The 21,426-nt window shown below is 34.5% G+C and overlaps 1 protein-coding gene across 1 annotated transcript in view; it reads right to left on the bottom strand.

Annotated features, from left to right (window-relative positions):
• Positions 1-21,426, bottom strand: part of Rit2 (Ras-like without CAAX 2) — a 310,909-nt gene that overhangs the window by 190,387 nt on the left and 99,096 nt on the right. The window contains exon 3 of the mRNA XM_013014873.1: positions 14,992-15,065. Within this exon, the coding sequence (XP_012870327.1) occupies positions 14,992-15,065 (74 nt within the window). The remainder of the gene's footprint in view (positions 1-14,991; positions 15,066-21,426) is intronic.

Below are 21,426 nucleotides of genomic sequence, written 5' to 3'. Positions count from 1 at the left end.
AAACTAGAATAGTGCTATTATCCTAAGAGGCTGTGAAGACCAGCCATTTGTCAGATTCAGGTCACTGCACTCCATTTAGACTAATTCATATGATGAAACTACTGCATTAATAAAAGTTCATCATTTACTCACACTATCCATTGCTTAGGCTTTTATTATCCCCAAGGGAATCAATGGACTAGTGAGCACATCACAGCTTCTGGAAAATAACCGCATCATTTGTCTTATGGCAAAATTTTCTACTATGATGACTAGGTAGATTGCCAGGCAGGTGGCTTTCTTGATAAAGCCATTAGCTGGTAGCTTCCCAACAAATTGCATTTAACATAAGTCTCAGGAAACATAAATTAAATGTACATGACCAAACAGATAAAAGAGGATATTTTTCAAAAAGAGATTGTATCAATATGAACTAGAAAGATTATTTTTTATTTCAGCATTTTGTTATTTCCCTTCATCTCCCCGAATTAGAAAAATGTATATACAAGATTCAGGGCACCAGAATAAAATACAGTGAAAACAGAATAAAATACAGTGAAAATACAATGAAATACAGTTCTTCCCATGGGGGAAGAATATACAAAAGAAACAAAAATAAAAGTCACATAGTACATTAAAAAAAAACCTCTTGTCTCCCTATCTTTGGGGTTTATTTTGCTTAGCATCATCATATATGGTCATATGTACATGGCTTTTGACCTTTCCTGCTTGTCCTAGACATATCGTACTAGATGTATATTAGTTATTGCAAATAAGTGAAACCATTATAATTCTTGGATATATTGATCCTATTTACTTCTTATTGTTTAATGTGTTGACATTTGACTGATTTCTCTCTATATATATTTATATATCTATGCAGCTACATATTGTATACCTATATCTACATATATATGACTATCTCTATCTATTTCTCTATCTCTCCATCTATCTATCTAAACAACATTCTCATCACCTGGACCATGCCTGTGGTTTTGTTGCTGAGCATCATTTTTTAAAACAGCATTATTTCTTCTGTAATTTCATTGTGAGGATCAGTATGAACTCACTGGTATCTACATAGCAAATGTCTACCACACTTATATATGAAACCTACCTTAACTAAAACCAGTCTTCTATCAGGAAGCATTTTGGGCTTCTCAGAACAATTTGATTTTGAAGTCAAAACTGGGTATCTTCAAAGGAAAGTAATAGCACTTTGCATTTTATCGTAAATGGGGTTTTCCTATATTTTAGAAGGAAAAAATAACTCAATAATGGAGAGGGAAACTCATGTAAAATGGTTTTTAAACTATTTTCTTACTTTAAGTTGTTCAGTTTATGGGTCCATTAAAAAAATTACTGATAAAAGGCATTTTGAATTTCCACTAGGTAAGGTATTTTAACTTTTATTTGAAACTTTTACTTGAATTGATTTAGGATGAGAGAATAAGTGTTTAGGGATAATAAGCTAGAAGATTTCAGTTAACTGCCAGAGCCACACACAAAAGTATATGTTCAGAGTATAAAAGCATGTTTATCTGAAGAGCCTTTGAGAGTCAAACAGCTTTGCTTCAAAGTTGAAAGCAGGGTGCAACATTTTTGGTTTTGGAGCCTAGCAGGAACAATTTTGGGCTTTGATACCAAAGATACCAGTTACCTTCTGGGAGGACTCACATTTAGCTTCTAACAATCACTGGGATAGAGACCCCCTATTACTCCAAGTAATCTCCGGAAAAAAAAATGTTCATTAGCATTTACTTTCATATTAAAAAGAATTCAGAATTTTGAGGTAGCACGCTAGTGTACTTCTAAATTAATCATTCCAATGACTGTCCTATATAAAATGGCTCTCCATCAAGCTATTGATTAGATGTTCCTTCCACACTTTTAAGACACTTAATTGCTTAGGGGCCGTGGTTTTGCTGATGCCTTTGGTCACAGTTGGTCTCTAGTTGCTCATTGAAGTCAGATCAGCAGGCTTTTTATTGGTAGTTGGTCCAACAAATAATACAAGTTCCTTAAATGGGAGCATTTCAGAAGCTTTGGAGCCTAATTGTAAAAACTGATTTCTAATGGAGAAATTAGTTTGTTCCTCAAATTGCAACGGTATTTTTCAGGCTCTTTGAAGATTCTTAGGAATGTGAATAGGTTTAATAGAAAATAAGTTCACTAGGAGACTTGAACTATTCTCCCAACAATATCTTCTATATATTATATTTTTCAACAATTGACTAAAAGCTATGTAATTAACAAACAAAAGATTACATAGCTAGCAATACAGCAAAACAGACAGCGCTATAGAAAGAGAAGACATATTCTTTCATTTTATGAAGAAAAGAAAGTTGAGAGAACGCAGTCATAAAAGTCAATGCATATCCTATAAAATAAAAAAATGAGGGAAGGGGTGGATTTGAAGGGATCAGGGAGTGATTAATATTCCTTGCATTCATAAACTGTTTGGTTGAATGCTACCTCTTCTGTGAAACTACTAAAGGATGTTAAAAAATGAGTAAAATAATTTCTTTGTAGCAGTACTGGGGCTTGATCACTATCCCTTAGCTTTTATGCTGAAGGTTGGCACTTTACCAGCCACAGCTCTACTTCTGACAGTTAATTGGAGATAATAGTCTCACTAAACCCAGACCTTTACTACGGTCCTCAGATCTCAAGCTTCCTAAGTAACTATAATTACAGACATGAATCATTGATGCCTAGTTAAATAATATTGTAATGGCCCAGCACTGGTGTCTCAGGCCTGCAATCCTAGCTACTCAGGAGGCTAAGATCTGAGGATCTCAGTTCAAAGCCAGCCAGGGTGGGAAAGTCCAAGAGACTCTTATCTCCAATAAAGCACTCAGAAAACCGGAAGTGGTGCTATGGCTCCAGTGGTAGAGCGTTCACCTTTAGCTGAAAAGCTCAGGGACAGCGTCTAGGCCCAGAGTTCAAGCCCTGTGATGGACAATAATAATAATAAAATGAAAATAATAATGTTGTAGTCTTACAAATGTAACTGATATATTTGTTTTGATATATTAACTATGAAGAATTTACCGTATTAGGTGATAGGAAGATTTTATTTGATCTGAATTTTTACACTGAGCTTCAGCAGACCACCCCAAATAATCATGGTACCATTTCTATTTGTTACCACATAAGCTAACTGAACCTTGGAATGGACTATTTAAAAACAAACAAACAAATTCCTGTCAACCAATAAGAAGTCATAGAGACTTAGTTTACCTGAGCTTGCAAGGTAGGGAACTCTCTTCTCTATTAACCCTGAAAGTAAAGAAACTTTGAAATAACCAATCTCTTTCACTTGATTTCTGCATTTCATTTTTTGTTATAGAATGAGGTATTGCTCAATGATAAAAACTAGGAAACCACCAGAAGTGACATTTTCTAAGAACTCTCCTTTGGGAGAACTAACTCATTCTGCTGTAATAGCATTAATACCTTCAGAGGCCAGTGATCCACTGACTCAAACATTGAGTTCAAAGTAAAAGAGACACCTGAAGCAACATGTATATCAGGAACCTTGTGATTTAGGTTTGGAAATGTAAAAATACTTTCTAGAAAGAAGCGTGAAGGGCTTTGTGAAACTCTAGTAGTCTCAAGTGCCCAGTTTGGCATTTCCTTTCTCCTGAAACTTTCCTGACCCCCTTAATACTTTGCAGATATGCACAAATTTTGAAACACATTCTCTCTCTCTCTCTCTCTCTGTTTCTTATTCTCTATCACCTGAGAATGAACACACAGAAAAGTGTTAGCATTCCAACATTGCTATACTTGTAAAGGGAAAATTAAAAATTAAAAGATATCTTTATAAACCCACCAAATGTCCTTATCCTATAATGTCCATGATTTAGGCATTATTATCCTCATGGCTTTCTTTTTACAGTTTGGAATATTAGAGGTTATGAGAATAAATATACTTCCTCAATCTTATGGAAGACTCTTAGGGGCAGCTCTGCTGATATACCTTCTGATATTTAGTATGTGGACTGACAAAAGGAATTTAATTTCATTCTTTATATTTAACCCTCTATTTCTTTTTTCTTTTTTTTACAATCCAGTGTGCTTACTGGTAGATTTATAGGCCATTCTAGCTACCACAATGAAAATACACTGGGACATGATAAATTATACAGGTTTCTAAGCACTCACACACAGTGCGACCAAAGGAGGATATGCTCAGGAGAGGGACACAGAGGCACAATGCCTATGTACATGTGCTATAAAATAGCATTTTTATTGTGAAAATACCATACAGAGGGGTTACATTACATGGGCAGGTAATGAGTACATTTCTTATCAAGCATTGTTGCCTCCTCCTTTGTTTCCCCTTTCCATCTCTTCCCATCCCCCCCAATTCCCCGCTCCTGTGCCAAAGTTGTGAAGTTCATTTTTTGACATAGCATCTTGTACATCTCATTGTTGCAATGGGTCCACCCGTATCCCTATTTAAACAATTTGTTTTTTCCCTTCCCTTCCACAAATTATACCAATATCAAATACAGTGAAAACAGGGGTTATACTGTGGGGGAGGGACATACAAAGCAACAAAGAAATATCTTATAAATATGTAGAAACAATAGCAAGAAAGAAAAAAAACATTTGAGTTCTGGAATACATTTCTTTTTGGACAATAAATACATATTATATTTATTGAAATGAAGTCCGGGACACCAAAACATGAGATTCATTTTCTTTCTTGCTGTTTTTGTTTTATTTTCATTTGGTCTTGTTTGTTGGTTTATCTGTCTTTCAAAGGGTAATGAGAAATGGAGGGACAAAAGATGAACAAATTCAGCAGTGGTATTCATTACATTATGTTGATATGAACTATACAACTTGTCAGTGGGCAGGGGAGGGAAAAAGCGAGAGACAAAAGGGGTGACATTGCCCAAAAAGAAATATACTCCTTACCTGACTTATGTTAACTGTAACCATTTTGTGCATTTATAAGACCATTAAGAGTGCATGAAAGGAAAAAATTTTAAAACAAAACTTAACTGAGAGCTACCTTCATAATGTATTAATGGAAATTTCTCTTAACTAGTTAGCATATCACTATGAAAGAGTCACAAGTCTCTTGAATATTGGGTGAATTTTTCCAACTTGTATTATCTTCCCCAGGTGTGAATACTGTATTGCAAACATAGAATACTTCACTGTTCGGTGAATGCACAGAGTAGTGGTGAAAATAATAGAATAATGGCGCATAAAATTTTAAATACAATTGAAATTAAACTCTTTGTTTTGACAGAGTAAATCAGAGGGGCAATAAATATTTTGTCTAATGCCACATAACCCATTCATGTCAGAAAACAAAAAGAAAAGTAGGTGCTACAATCTGTAAGTTTCATTCCGTTATATTTTATATTTTCATTTTACTGTGCCCTTGCTTTGTGAAAAGGTTATAGGGCTTATAGTAAGTGTTATGGTCTAAACTCATTGTCTCCCCTTATTTTTGTGTCAGTCCTGGGGCTTGAACTCAGACACTTCGCATAGACGTTACTGTGCTCTATCACTTGAGACATAATTCCAGTATTTTCGGTGGTTAATTGGAGATAAGGGTCCCACAGAACTTCCCTGCCAGGCTGGATTTGAACTGCCTCCCTCAGACCTCAGCCTTTTGAGGAGCTAAGATTATAAGTCTGAGCCACAGGTTTATGGTGCTCATTGACAGTTTAATTTAATCATTCTTATAGATGCCAAATACCATGTAGTATTGTTATCCATTTGGTTGATCTAAATCCTTTTTCCAATTTGTCAATATGCAGACTATATATGTCATAGAAAAACTGAAAAGAAATAACCCCAGTGTTTACAATTGGGTAATATGAATACTTTGTGAGAAATAAATTGGGAAAGATGTCAGAAATGCAAGAACAATGGTGGTAAGTGCACCTTTGCTCTGTATTGATAGTATTCTTTCGTTTTGTATTTTCAGTTTTCTGTGCTTTCCTATTCTTATTTGTCCATCCATTGGTCTTTCTGCTATTCTGTACTGATGCGTGATTAACCATCTCCTTTAATCACAGTATCGTTGAGATTACCAAAAGGTCATACACAAATAATAAGTATTGTCACTCATTAATAGTCCAGTACAACAAATATTCGTAGAAATGGCTTTCCTGAGACATAATTTATTCACAGCACTGTAGAACTTCAAAAATGACTCGTGGACATTGTGTTTTTGTGATACTGACATTTAAATTCAGGCCTTGTGTGTGCTGAGCTTATATGTTTGGTTACTTCAGTCATGCATCCAGCCCTGCATTTTTCTGTTTATTTTGGAGACTGTGTTTTATGGACTTCTCTGCCTTGGCTGGCTTTGAACCATGATTCACTGAATCTCAGCTTCCTGAGTACCTAGAATCATAGAAGCAAGTGACCTGTGCTTGTCTACCCTAACAAAACTTTAATATTAATAGCTATAGTAATGACAAATCATTTATATATTGATTCCAGGGTTTCTATTAAGGGCTATTCTTAGTGAAAGGACTATTTGCACAGTGGCCCAGAAGTAATTACCAGATGCAAAGTGCTGGCATTGCCCACCAGAGATGGAATACTGAACTAAATGCTTTGAATAAACTGCAAAGGCAGTGGAAGAAATGATCAGGTCATTGAATAACATTCTTTGTCCTATTGAAAGTATGCTTTAAAGAATCTTGGTAGTCATTTTAGTATTATCATGCCAAGTACATATCACTCAGGCTTTTTTTGTTTTTGTTTTTTGGCAGGTTTAGTCTTGAAATTTGCCAAGTTTCAACTAAAAACATGCATGATAAATATATATTAATGTTCTGCATATTGCACTGTTAAGTAATTAGATGCTTAAAGGAGATTTTTGATAATGAAATTCAATATGAGATGAAGCTAAAGAAGTGAAAAGATTAAAATTGTGGTAATGAAACATTGTTTTTCTTCAGTTTAGGTTTACATTCTTAATGTGTGCAAGAATAAAAGGGTAAATTCCTTATGACAAAGAACATCAGTCATTTTATTTTTGTATTGATATCCTTCAATCCAGTATTATAAACTTATGGTTATTTAATTATTCATGTTAAGAATGTGAAATGAACACCAACACACAGGTAGATATAGACACAGATTCTCACATAGTTGACTTTCAAATAAACTAAGGATGTTGTCATTGGCTTCATATTGGTATTCAATGTCATTGGTATTCAAGATTCATTGTCATAAATCTTTCACAGCTAAGGATGTTGCTAGTTCTGCAGCAGAATCAAAAGGAAGATTTACCTATCGGGCACACTTGTTATCTTGTTGAAACTTTAAACCACTATATTCTCTATCAGGAAATGAAATTACATCGATTACTTTCAACAGTAGCAATGTTAAGGAAAATTAGGATTGGATCCAGTGGCAGAAATAATTACCTTTTCTTCATATTGTCTAAGAATTAGATGCCTATATTGGTTTTCTTTCTTTTGTTTTGCTTTGTGGTAAGGGGCATCAAACTGAAGTCTTATTTCATTAGACAAAGGAACTAATGATAAGCTACATTCTCAGACCCTAATATTTTTTTTGTATTTTATCTTTTATTTTAAAATTATTTTTTGTTATTCACAAATTGAATTGTTAGATTTACTATAACACCTTTACTTCTTTCTACACTCCTTTTTCTGAAATTTTGGATTCTAAAAATCCAAGGGTGAAAAAAAGGATAATCAGCATTTACATGTGACCCTAATATGAGATAAAATAAAAATAAAAACTACTGTCTTCTTTTTCTACAAGAGTTCATAAATAGCATACAAACATACTTTTGTGAAATTATTATTTTGAGTTCAACTACAAAAATATTTGTTCTGTTACTACTAACCATAGTTATTTGTTTTCCCTTTGAATTTTAAATCACAGTGCTATTTCTTTTTGGATGAAGAGGGATAATTAGTTGCTTGAAATGTAGATGTCTATAGAAGTTGTCATTTTCAAATGAAAAGCAATGCTAAAAAGAGAATTTACTAGCATTAAGTCCTTAAAGCATGTTACAACCAGGGATATCCTTGAAAAATAAAATTTGTGGCCACCTTATTTGAAGAATGATTCATAATGAATTATTTCCAAGCATCTCAGACTCAATCCAATGGACTAACACACTGGCCCATTTTCCTTAGATTAAATGCTATGACAAGTTTCATCAACTCAGGAGAAAATGTAGCTAACTTTCCTCTGGAAATTAAAAAAAAACAAAAAATCCCACAGATATATCTTAAAAATATACTTTAAAATATCTCTCTGTTAGTTGTCTTTACATTTTCTCTGATATGTATAACTTTGTGTGGTAAGTCATTTAGGCACTTAGTTTTAGACTACAGTAGATTCTTGAAACATGCCTTACTTTTCAAGGGATTACCTGAGTTCTGTATTGTATGACTTTAAGGAGTACATGAAAGGAATATGTAAGGTATGATGGCACTTATATGATTTTGACTCACAGGAAGCACATTGGAATGGAATGTAGAAAGAAAGAAAGAAAGAAAGAAAAACTTTTCTTGTATTCAGATGTTAAAGCAATCAATTGGAGAAAATTCTTGGCATATAGAAGAGTGAAAACATTCTCTTTTTTATTGTGAAAATACTGTACAGAGGGGTCACAATTACATGGGCAAGCTAATGAGTACATTTCTTATCAAGCATTGTAGCCTCCTCCTTTGTTTACCCTCCCCATCCTCCCCCCTTCCCCTCCCCTCCACCAAAGTTATAAAGTTCGTTTTCAACATAACGACTTGTACATCTCATTGTTGCAATAGGTCCACCTGTATCCCTATTTAAACGATTTGTTTTTTTCCCTTCCCCTCCACAAATTATACCAACATCAAATACAGTGAAAGCAGGGGTTATACTGTGGGGGAGGGACATACAAAGCAACAAAGAAATGATCTTATAAATGTGTTAGAAACAATCGTATGAAAGAAAAAACCATGCGAATACATATAATCTGTGTGTGTGTGTGTGCGTGCGCACGTGCGTGCATGTGCGTGCAGGGGTTCTCAGGCTTGAACTCAGGGCCTAAGAGAGCTGTCTCAGAACTGTTCTATATTCAAGGCTAACACTCTACTTGAGCCACAACTCTACTTTCAGCTTTTCTTTTAATAGATTTTATAGGAGATAAAAGTCTCCAGGGTTTTCTTGACTGGGCTAGGCGGGTTTCAAATCTCAGATCTCTGCCTCCTGATAGCTAGGATGACAAGCTTAAGCCACTGGCTTAAGCCACTGGCTTAAGCCACTCACCCCTTTGAAGTCTATTAAGATATTTCTTGGATTGACTCTTAATCAGCAGGTACCAAATAACCAAAAACATCAAAATGCGATAAAAGATGACTGAAGATTTCTGCCTGTGTGTGAACACAAGATACATTTAGTGAACAGCTGTCTTAACTAGCTTTAAACTTTATTTTTAGTCCAGGAAAACACTAGTCCAACTTTTGTGTTCTATGACCATAAAACATGGGACAAACATATGGAATGAAATGATTTTTTCAAGAGCAGATTATGAACATTATGTACATATGAGGCTAGGAGAAATTCTTTAAAAATCACAATTTTTTTAAAAAAATCGGGAAGACACAAGGGAGATCAAATCTAATTTTGTGATTTCACAGATGAGAAAGTTAGGTTCAGATTGGCTACAGAACTTGATTTGAATGTGGAGTTGGTAGCAAATAAACTACATAACAACTACAATTCTCATTGTTCCATAATGATTTCATCCTGGCTCCAGCCAGGTTGGAGGCAATACACAGAAATAGAAGAGTTAATGGCTCTATATAATGGCATGTCATGTAAAGATTCTTGCTGTATTTGGAGAACTACTTTGATTATGTCTAGAAGAATTGCTATGATTTGACATATCTATAATTAAATTAAATTTACTACAGCTATATTGTGAGACTTTTATTTTAAAAAAAAACACTTTTCCTTGTTGAAAAATACCATATAAATGATTAGGAGCACTTGAATACTTCTAACACAGTCTTTACCACAATTTGCTATGATTTTTAATTAGTTTCCTCCTACTGCAGAAATGATATTTTGTTTTATTCAGAAATCTTTTATCTATGGCAGTCCTGGGTACATAATATGAGATTTAAAAAAAATGATTGAAATACATAAGAGCTGGAATGCAAATGTGCATGCTATCTATTCACAGCCAGCTTTACCGCATGCTGTATGGCCTTACATAAATCACTTAACCTTGATGATCACTTAATATTACATTTATATACTGAGTAATATAAACTTTCCAAGGAGATAGTCTAGGGCCAGAAGGAAACTATGGAAAGGAATCCCTCAAATTCTTGCTGCAACCCACCTGGTAAAATATAATTAACTTTCCAAAGGCTGTCTGCTTTGAAATAAGGGGAAAAAAAGATGTATGTGACCTTGTCTAGCCCCCTCTTGTTTGAAAATGTTCATGTGACAATAACCTGTCCTATCCCAAAGAAAAGTAATGTAGTTCTGAGAGGCCAAAAAGAGTAAACAAGCCTAGCAAAATTCTCCTCAGTTTATTCCAATAGGTCATGACCCTTTTGTCTAATCATATTTGACATGGCCAGGCATTCGTCTTCAAACTTAAGCAAATGTTGTTTCCTGGGTATTCAGATGTTCATGGGAAGTCTCTATGTCTCAAAAAAAACTGGTTAAATAAATACATTATGCTTTCATTTTGTTATTCTGTCATTCATCATATGTATCAGTCATGAGACATGCAATGGGTCATACAAACACAAGCGGAGCACGAATCAGGTTAGGACTTGGCCTCCAATAAATACTCCCTCTAAGCGATTCACTTCTCTTATTTGTATGGCATGACATTGAAAAAGTCTCAGTTGACATTAACAACAGCTTTTCTATCTAACCCTGAGGCTGACTAAAGGTTTGGTAAATGTTTAAAAATATTTAAATGTTAATAGTATCAAATGCAAACAAGTTGTCATTATTAAAAAGAAATTCAGTGGTGTTTCTCCTGTTCCATATAGGGTCATCAGCTCCATTAAATCAACTTCAAAGACCACATCTTGCACGTGAAGATTTAATAATAATTTGGAAGCCAGCAATCACCATCTGCTTAGCCTTATGTACACCTGCTTATGTTTGGCTTGCTTTGAAAAATATTTAATGATATACAAATTAATAGCTTTATCTTTTTGATTGTATGTTTGTAATATTCTTAGTACTTAACATGGCATAAATTCCAAGATTTCTTTTTCATTCTTCACTTCTTAGATAAATATTATTGCCCATGCCATACTGAAGTAAAGATAGGTTTTATCAATTAGTTATTGTGATAATATTACTGTATGAAAAAGAAATTCAACGTAGAATCTTATAGCCACTAAGTGTTCATTATTCTCTTTAATTAAATGATCTTACAAAGGGATTTCAATTATACATATTAGTTTATGAATACATTGCCTCCTGATCAATGCCACCTTTCGTTATGCTGCCACATCTCTTCCAACTCTTCATGATTTTGGGGCCCAACTTTAATCATTTTTTGGAATTAGTTTGGATTTGTTCAACATGTTGGATCATTTTCTGGGGACAAAGGGCCACTTAAAGGTTGGGGAAATATAGGAGCATCCCCAGAACCACCAAAGACCTTGGCCCAAAATTTATAGGCTCTCTATAATCTGTCTGAATTCCCATGGCTCAAGTCATAACCTGACTAAGCCCATTATCAATGAAGGTAGAAGGTCTACTGGATACTCAGCTTGCCATAGTTAGGACCAGTCTTATCTACATAAATATTGTAGTCTGGGTGAATATTCAAGCAATGCATGCTTTCACTTGCTCCAAAAGCATGATTCTGGTTATTTTCAGTGTTGAATTTTTTACTATTCTTGAAAATAGCCTGACTTGAAAATTTCAGTAATTATAAATACCTTATTATGCTGATTAAAATGTAACCTCTAACATTCAATTTTCTTTCAATTAGGTATACAATTCCCCTGAAAAATCAGAGTACTTAGACTTTGATGAGAGGTTCCTTAAAAACAAAGATCTAAATCCCATAATGGCTTCAATTCTTTTCTCTCATGAGTTTATTATTTGAATGTCCTTGGAAACATATGAGTTTTTTGTTTTTGTTGTTGGTTGTGGGGCTTGAACTCTGGGCCTGGGCACCGTCCCTGAGCTCTTCACCTCAAGGTGAGCGCTCTACCACTTGAGCCACAGCACCATATCTGGTTTTCTGGTGGTTTATTGGAGATAAGAGTCTCACAAACTTTTCTTGACAAGCTGGCTTTGAACCACGATCCTCAGATCTAAGCCTCCTGAGTATCAAGGAATACAGGCATGAGCCACTGGCGCCCAGCTCACAACTGAGTTTTTAAATAAATGAATTTCAAATAGTTTTTATGCAATTCATAAACATAGAAATTTCTATTTCCAGTGACCTTTTCAATATTAGTATTCAAATTACTACAATTATTTCAAGCAGTCACCTGTAATAGACAAAAATATACATTTTTTTTATTGTTTTGGATTAAAATACAGGTTTTTATTGTTTGGGATTGTGCCAGACAAGTACTCTATACTCTATCATTGAGCTAAAACTCCATACTAATATTACAAAATCTTCTCTTTTTCTTGCCGGCTATGGGGCATAAACTCTGGGCCTGGACACTTCTTGCTTTTTTTGCTTTTGTGGTGCTGAGGAATCGAACCCAGGGCCTCATGCATACAAGGCAAGCACTCTACCACTGAGCCACCTTCCCAGGCCCTTACCAAATCTTTAATTACAAAGGAAAATCATATAATAAAAGGTACATTATCATGACCTAGATTTTCAAGTATTAATAATAACTTACATATAATCATAACTTTGATGTAATATGAATCATTATAATTATAGCTGAAGTTTACATAGCAGCTCTTCCCTATTTCAGGTTATACCTTCTTCTCCTAAAGAGATAACTACTTGCTTAAACATCTTAAAAAATTACAAAATGAATCAGGAAGTTAAATTATAAATCCTTTTTCCATCTTGCTATATTGTTAGAAATTATGAAAAATTTCAACAAAATGTAAGCATGTGTATATGAAAAGATATATGAGTTATATGACATACATCATTCTTCTACTTAAGTTTACAAATTATGGTTTTAAATCTATTGACAAAGTGTTGACAAAGATGTATTTAAACCTCTCATTCTATACAGTTTTGGATTTAGATTATTTTTTATAGATTTTTGTATTTACCCATCTTTGTTTTTAATATTACAAAAAGGAATTTTAAAATACTTTTCATGACTTTTATTTTCCAAATGGCAGATTTACACCTTAATAATACATTTTTTCTTAATATATATTTTATTGTAAAGATACTGTGCAGAGGGGTTATAGTTACATGAGCAAGGTAATGAGTAGATTTCCTATTGAACATTGTTACACCCTCCTTTATTTTTCCTCTACCATCTCTTCCCTCTCCACTTCCCCAACTCCTCCTTCCACACTGAAGTTGTATAGTTTGTTTTCATCATATTGTCTTGTACATCTCATTGTTACAATGGGTCATCTTGTATCCTTATTTCAGAATTGTGTTATATCCCTTCCCCTCCCCAAGTTAAAAAATGTATATACAAGATGCAAGACACTGGAATCAAATACAGTGACAACAGGGGTTGTAACATGGGGGAAGAACAAAGAAACAAAAAAAAAATCACATAGTACATTATACATATATTAAAAAGAACAGCAACAAAGATAAAACCTCTTTTGTACCTATCATGGGGTTCATTTCATTAGCATCGCGTTATATGGTCATATGTACATAGCTTTTGACCTCTTCTGCTTGCCTAGACATATACTAGTTATTGTAGATAAGGAAAACCATGAGACTTATGTTTCTTTGAGTCTGGCTTACTTCACTTAATATTCCATCTCACCCCAGTTAGAATAGCCATCAGGAAATCTAATAACAACAGATGCTAGAGAGGATGTGGCCAAAAGGGAATCCTACTGCATTGTTGGTGGGAAGGTAAACTTGTTCAACCACTTTGGGAAGCAATAAATAGAGCTCCCTATGACCCAGCAATCCCACTTTTAGGCATTTACCCAACCGATCACAAACAAGGCCACACTAAAGCTACCAGCACTATGTTTACCAGCAGACTATGTTTATTGCAGCATTATTCACCATAGCCAAGATAGGGAACCAATCCAGATGCCCCTCAGTAAATAAATGGATCAAGAAAATATGGTGTGTGTGTGTGTGTGTGTGTGTGTGTATGAATTCTATGCCTCCATCAGAAAGAATGACATAGCCACATTTGTTAGAAAGTGGAAAGACTTGGAAAAAATAATACGTTTTTAAAAATAGTCTTTGCCTGATATTATAATGAGCAAATATATTTGCCTTAGGTGTGAATAGTCTTCTTTTATTTATTCTTTTTATTTTATTCTTTCTTTTGCTCTCTCTTTCTCTTAATAAATGATTAATTTTCAACTTGATTCTTTGGAAACATTAAGCTAAATGAAATGTTAATTTTCTTTCAAAATATAACAAGCTTTTAGTTTGAAACTATTTTTCATACATAACTCTTCCTCATATTTCACTTATAGTTATTGTTTAGTAATCTAAATTCACTTTTATATCACATATATCATTCTTGTTCCTAGCTGTGGTACTGTGAACCTATTTGTTGAACAGATTTTCCTTTTGATATTAATCTTCAGTGATCCAATAAAACTCATGATTCCATTAGAGTCTAGGATATCTGAGCAAAATTTTATAATTTTAGAACAACTTCATTGGCAATATTATCATCTGTACATTTTTTCATTCATACACTGAGAGAAAGCATACTTCTAGTATGTAAAAAAACACATTTTTATATTTGCTTTTTGACTATTCTTGCAAGTTTGTTCCTCTGTCTTAAGAGTTAAATATACCTCAAGTATGGTAGAGTGTATGAGGTTGCAGCATAGTAGTCTCAGTGACTAGAAAGAGTTAAGAAAATCACTGACCTGTCCAGCAGTGTCCAAGATGTCCAAATAGGCAGGTTCATTGTCAATCCTGACCTGTGTCTTATAAGCATCTTCTGAAAAACACAAGACAGAGTTCCTATTTAAATATGGAAAGCTGAACATCCAAAGTGAATGCAGTAGATTTTGCATAGTCAAACTCAAAGTAAAATGAAAATCTGAATATAGTATCAAAACATATAAATAAGATAAAGCAGCAAGAAGCTTTATGTTATTTGTTCCAGTTGTATCTTTTCCATACAACACCAAAATCACAGACAGGCAAAAAAGTAATGGTAGTAAAAAAGGACTAATGCTCTTAATAAAAATAAACAAAATAAAATATATAGCATAAGTAGAATTAGAGAATACACAACTTACATCTAGCTTCTTTCACTAAACATATAAAGAATATGATGATGTAAGTGTAATAATAACCATATATCAGTAATTCATTCTTTTTGATGGCTGAGTAATATTTGATAATATGTATAAAATCATACTTTACTCATTTATATACACATAGGTTGCTCACAAGGTTAGCTATTATGATTAGTGTTGGAATTAATGTTTTTAGACAGTAATATCAGTTTAGTATTATAGGAATGTTCTTTGGAGTGTTCTTTAAAGTGATTATTTCATGTATAAATTTTATACGGCTCTGCTAAATGATTCCACAGTTTCTAAAACATTTTGCATTCCCACATAAAAATTGTGAGGATTATTGTTGTCCTAACTTGTTGCCTATACTTTTCTTATTTCTAGTTTTTATGTAACCAGTTGTCATACAGTGACAATCCCATGGTGCTGATCATTTATTTATTTTTATTTTATTTCTTAATCTTAATTTCAACCCTGAGTAGAAGTTAGTCAGTGTAAAAACAAGATAAGAGAAGGAAAAATGAAAGCTAGAATTCCAGATATTAAATAAGAAATAGCAAACAACAAATAGTTTTAGTGTGGCTAACCAGTAGGCTTTAGAGAAGAGAATGATGATCAAGTTTAAAAGATTAACTGTAATTTATTAAAGAGAATATGGTTTTGCTTGTGAGAGAAGCATCTGATCTTACACTGCGTGAGTTTAAACTGTTTCCACCACTGCTGTTTTTCTGATTTTAAAAAAATCTCTTCATATCATTAAGTGTTGATTTGTCAAATGTGACAATGTTTGTATTTCATTCATGACACTGTTCAGAGGATTTAACTAGAATGTTTAGAAGCTATAAAGCAGAGTGTCCATGTGCATTATTTAGTAAATATTAAATGTGGCATTGCAATTAATAAATCTGGATGTTATAATGCTATCATAAGGAAGTCATGTGTAGAATGCTTATGCCATTTGAAGCATGATGAATAAGTGAAGGGCTTTAAGAAACATAGGGAAAAGATCAAAGAGATATTTAATAGTCTAGTGAGACAAGATAGAGACCTTGGTGATGTTTGAGGATGGACTCCATTTGAAAGATCTCCAAGATAATTAGAATCAGCATTAATGACTGATTAGATGTGGGACCTGGGAAAGAGAAAAGTATTGGAGAATTCTTCAAATTTCTGACATTTGTAATAGGGGAGTTGTGACATTGCCTGAGAGAGGAAAAGCAGAAAGGTAACCACAGTTTCCATGTGGGAAAATATTTTGTCATATCATTGCGTTTTTTGAGAGAAGATGATGAATAGAGAGTTGTCTGGGCCTGACACATTGGATAGCGCTCTGAAGTTTTCATTTACATACACATACCTTCTGTACGTAGCAAGCCTCATTTACACATTTCTACCTGCTTTAATATGTACAATGAATCCCTTTGTACAACTACTTAAAGATAATAAAAAATGACACGCACAATGAGTGTACACTCTTGAACTTTTTCATCCTGAAGATACATTCCTAGTCTGCATTTTTCCTTCTAATATCTATATCGTACACCGAAAGCAAGAATAAAACAAAAGCAACAAAAACAGCTGTCACTGCCTAACCTAAAGTGATTTGAACATCACTGATTTGGACACAAGTCAGTCATCGTTCATAAGCCACAAAGCAATAAATGAATCATTTCTAAAATTTCTGGATTTACAAAGTAGAAATGACCAAAAGTAAGAGTATCTTTGTTGGAGCACAGTGATGAATACTTTCATATCCCATACTTTTGTTTGCTGGTGATAAGAAAACCTACATGTGCATACACACACACACACGCATACACACACACACACACAGAAGCACATTTGGCATATAGTCAATCATATAATTTTTTTAAAATTTTCTATCCAGCTGCTCTCTGTACTTTCAGTGGCGTTTCTGTCATAAAAGAGAAATCATGCGAAATTACTTGCATTTTTAAAAGGCACGTTATTTTCAATTTCACAGAGAAATAAGAGTAACTATGAAAAGGGCTCAGTGACCTGATGATGATAAGTGAGCTTTTCAAATTCTGTGTTTGTTTATTGAAACTCAAAGACCCAGAGCAGAACCTACTGAGGCCAGGGACATGCTGAGTAATCAAGCAAGAGCTCTGCATGATTATCTAAGCCTTAGATAAGCTCAGCCCCTGAAACAAGTATTAAACACGAGCTTCTGTGGAGATCTGAAAAGTACTTCAAAGAGACTTGATGTGAATTGGCTGGAAACTAAAGTCAGGTCCTCCATCTGAGGCTTTTTTTCCCCCTCCTTTTCTCCTCTCTTTTAAAATGCGTCCATCAGTGTATACATTCCAGTGTAGGAAATCTAGGTCACCTGCCTGGCCTCCATAGAAACTAATCCCTTTCATATCCTCTCCATAAACAATCATTCTTTCACTTTCCATTCATCAACTCCCTTTGAGGCCACCGATGCAGAAATGTTCCCTTAGAAATTCTCTGCTGAATGCATATAAACACTTCCTTGAATTTCAATCATCTGCCTATAGACCTAACCCTGAAGTGAGCTCATTTATCTTCCCAAGCAAGAGGCCAAATGTACACAAAGGTTTATCAAGCAGAAATGGTAGCAGCTGCATGATGTTTCCTTTACAAAGAAAATCACATTGGGACCATGTTCTTGGAGGCATCTACCACCTTAAAATGTATCTCAAAATATGAATATTTGAGACTCTTGCTTATCATACAGTACATCTTCCTTATTCTCCAACCCCAGGAGAATGTTTTGAGAAGAAAATACTAAAGGCCTATGCTAACACTTTTAATTTATCAATAACTATATATGTTCTTATTGGCCAGCTATTTAACCTTCTTAGTCAAATGCATATGTTACATGTAGTCAATGATAAGTGTTCTATAAATATATACGGCAGCAGTACATACAAGAGTACTTAAACAAGTCCCAAACCAAGGAACATTATTGTATTTTGATTGGCGGAGGATGTAAAAATGGAATATGATATTTGACTTGTGAAATGGATAATGAATGATTTTAAGATAAATGTAAGTGTGCTGTGGATAAGACTTCCTTGGTAACTCGTTACTTTAGCTAGTAACTGTAATTGTAACTCTGTAACTCCCTAACCCTGCCACTCTGTAACTCTCCTTCTGCTGTTTTCTGAGCAATAGGAGCCCTAACCCAGGGGAACCATCACCACCCTTTGTTCTATCTATTCCCCTGGTTCCCACCAGCAAAACCTTGGCGGGAAATTTAAACTTAAGTTACGCATTTCTGGTAACAATCATTGGCTTAAAACCAACATCCAGCCTCCCCCTTTCCCTGCCCTAGCCCCAAATGCTTAAAAGGCAATGTGGGCTGGCCCTCAGACAGTTTCCTGGGATCCCAGCTCCAGGTGCGCGCAGTCCTGGCGCATCAGCACTTTTCGCTCAATAAACTCTTTTACATTTTCAGCGTGGACTGAGTGGTCTCACTGCCCCCCCACTACGATTTTTTTCTGTAATTGTTTCTAATTAATTAAGCCTCAGTAAAATTAAATCACTTGCACTCTTTGTACTTACCCATATGCGAAGGTATTGTCCCAGAAAACAAATCATAGAGGATTTGAATGAATACACTTTTGGTAATCATCAACTATATGATTTTTATTAGTTTTTGAAAATTATATTTTATTAAAAGGAATTCAATGAATCACTCTCCAAGACAAATGTATTTACTTATTTTTAAATATCTTACTTATAAAATCAGGGTCATTTAATACCATAAAATATATAGATGGAATAAACATCAGAGCTTTGGTTGCTAGATGAGTTAAAAAAAAAACTTACAAAAATAAAATGCATCTTATATTGATCTCAAAAACACATAATTGAAAAAATACATAATTGATATTTCAGTGAAGTTCTTTTTCTTATTCTGAACTAGTATACATCTTCAGATACTAATTAAGGACAAACAAAAAAAGTTTTTAAAGGTAACAAAAATACAAAGGCCGGCTGGGAAGATTGCTCAGAGGTGGAGTGCTTGCCTTGATGAGGCCCTGGGTTCAAATCCTCAGCACCACATAAGCAGAAAAAGCTGGAAGTGGCGCTGTGGCTCAAGTGATAGAGAGCTAGCCTTGAGCTGAAGAACTAAAGGACAGTGTCCAGGCCCAGAGTTCAGACCCCACAACCAACACCAAAAACAAAACAAAAAAAGCAAAAACAAAAAGGCTTAAATGATATACTCTGATACCTATCTCTGAGGATTGTTTTGATAAATCACATGTTGCACAGGTGTGCACATATACTGAATAATACTGGAATTTTCCCTTGAGAAAGACATTAAGTCATGGCTTAGTCAGTACTGATGCAAATGTAATTATACATCAATACATTTATCAATTATTCCATAATAACTGAATACAGATTGTAATGTGTAACGGTGGTGCCCATTTTGATGAGCACAGAGTTTACAATGTTGAAAAATGCAGCACTGGCATCTACCCACATTGAGTTCATAATCTTGGAGGAAATTTATGAAAATATCTAGGCAGTCATACCCTATTTTAATAAGAGATGTGCTTATTCAGTGAAACAGAAGAACATACTCAAAGGGATCAATATGGACTATGGTTATAGTAGGAAACAGTTTTTCACAGAGAGATGTTTTAAACAGACAGTAACTCAGTAAACTTGTATGACTTTATTACCAAGCAACAAAGAGCAAATTAAAACAATAAAACCATGCTAGTATTTGCCTAACGGAATGGTAAATTCTGTTAGAGATGAACTTGTAGAACCATGCGAACATTCTCTGTAAAGAGAGATATAAAATTGTGTAAGCACCTGTATCCCTATTTAAACGATTTGTTTTTTCCCTTCCTCTCCACAAATTATACCAACATCAAATATAGTGAAAGCAAGGGGTTATACCGTGGGGGAGGGACATACAAAGCAACAAAGAAATAATCTTATAAATGTGTTAGAAACTATCACATGAAAGAAAAAAAAACATTTGAATACATATCTTAGGGTTCATTTCCCTAACATCAACTTATCTGACCTTTTTTGCTTGACTCAGACATATACTTGTTATGTCCAAAACGAGCTTTTCAACTTTGGTGGGGGGGCGGGAGGAGGGCTGGGTGGAGGGATGGGGGGAGGATGGGAAGGGAAGGGAAAGGGAAACAAAGGAGGAGGCTACAATGCTTGAAAAGAAATGTACTCGTTATCTTGCCCATGTAATTGTAACCCCTCTGTACAGTATTTTCACAGTAAAAAAAAATTGTGTAACCAATGTAGAAGCTGGTTTGTAGCTGGGCACCAAAGCCAACCATACCCATAACCTATGCCATATTTTGAAATATTGTTTTCAGCTCTTTACTAATATTATATCTGGGCATGTTTGTTGTGACCTCATGGTAGACACAATGTGCTCCCTCCCTTCCTCCCTCTCTCCCTCCCTCTCTCTGTCTCTGTCTCTCTCTCTCTTTCTCTTCACAAACTCTGGGACTGCCATGTGACTTAGCTAATGGATGTCTACCATGTGTGATGTTCAACAGAAGCATGAAGCATACAAATGAAGACTGGCTCAGGTGTTTGTCTTGCTTCTATTGTCACTAGGTTAATAGGCCCTAGCTTGGGAAGCACAAAAGTAACAGTCTGACAAAAAAACATTGTTTTCCTACATATATGTGAGGAACAAACGAATGCTACTATTGGTACCATTCAAATTTTGTCACATGTGTTAAATAGCAAAAAAAAATCCATCAGAACATATTATTATAAGTGATATCATCCCTGAGCAATGCCAGGAATCTACTGCAATTACAGTTTTACAGGTTTTAATGGGTTTTAAATATATATTGAATTTTCATTATCATTTTGTTCCTGTTAGAAGTAGCCAACAGGTCATCAGTATTATGGTGTATAAATAAATTCTAATGCAATCACAGAACCGATTACTTTGCAACCACTGCACACAACAAGCAATGTGGTTCAATCTTAGAAACAACACACTGGGTGGTAGAAGCCAGATATAGGTACTGTGGGGTATATTTTCACTTACATAAAATTCAAAACAAA

The sequence above is a fragment of the Dipodomys ordii genome, unplaced genomic scaffold (genome assembly GCF_000151885.1).
Source record: "Dipodomys ordii isolate 6190 unplaced genomic scaffold, Dord_2.0 Scaffold25, whole genome shotgun sequence".
In the NCBI taxonomy this organism is placed as follows: domain Eukaryota; kingdom Metazoa; phylum Chordata; class Mammalia; order Rodentia; family Heteromyidae; genus Dipodomys; species Dipodomys ordii.
Note: the sequence above shows the minus strand (reverse complement) of the source record. Positions and strands in the feature narration are given on the sequence as shown.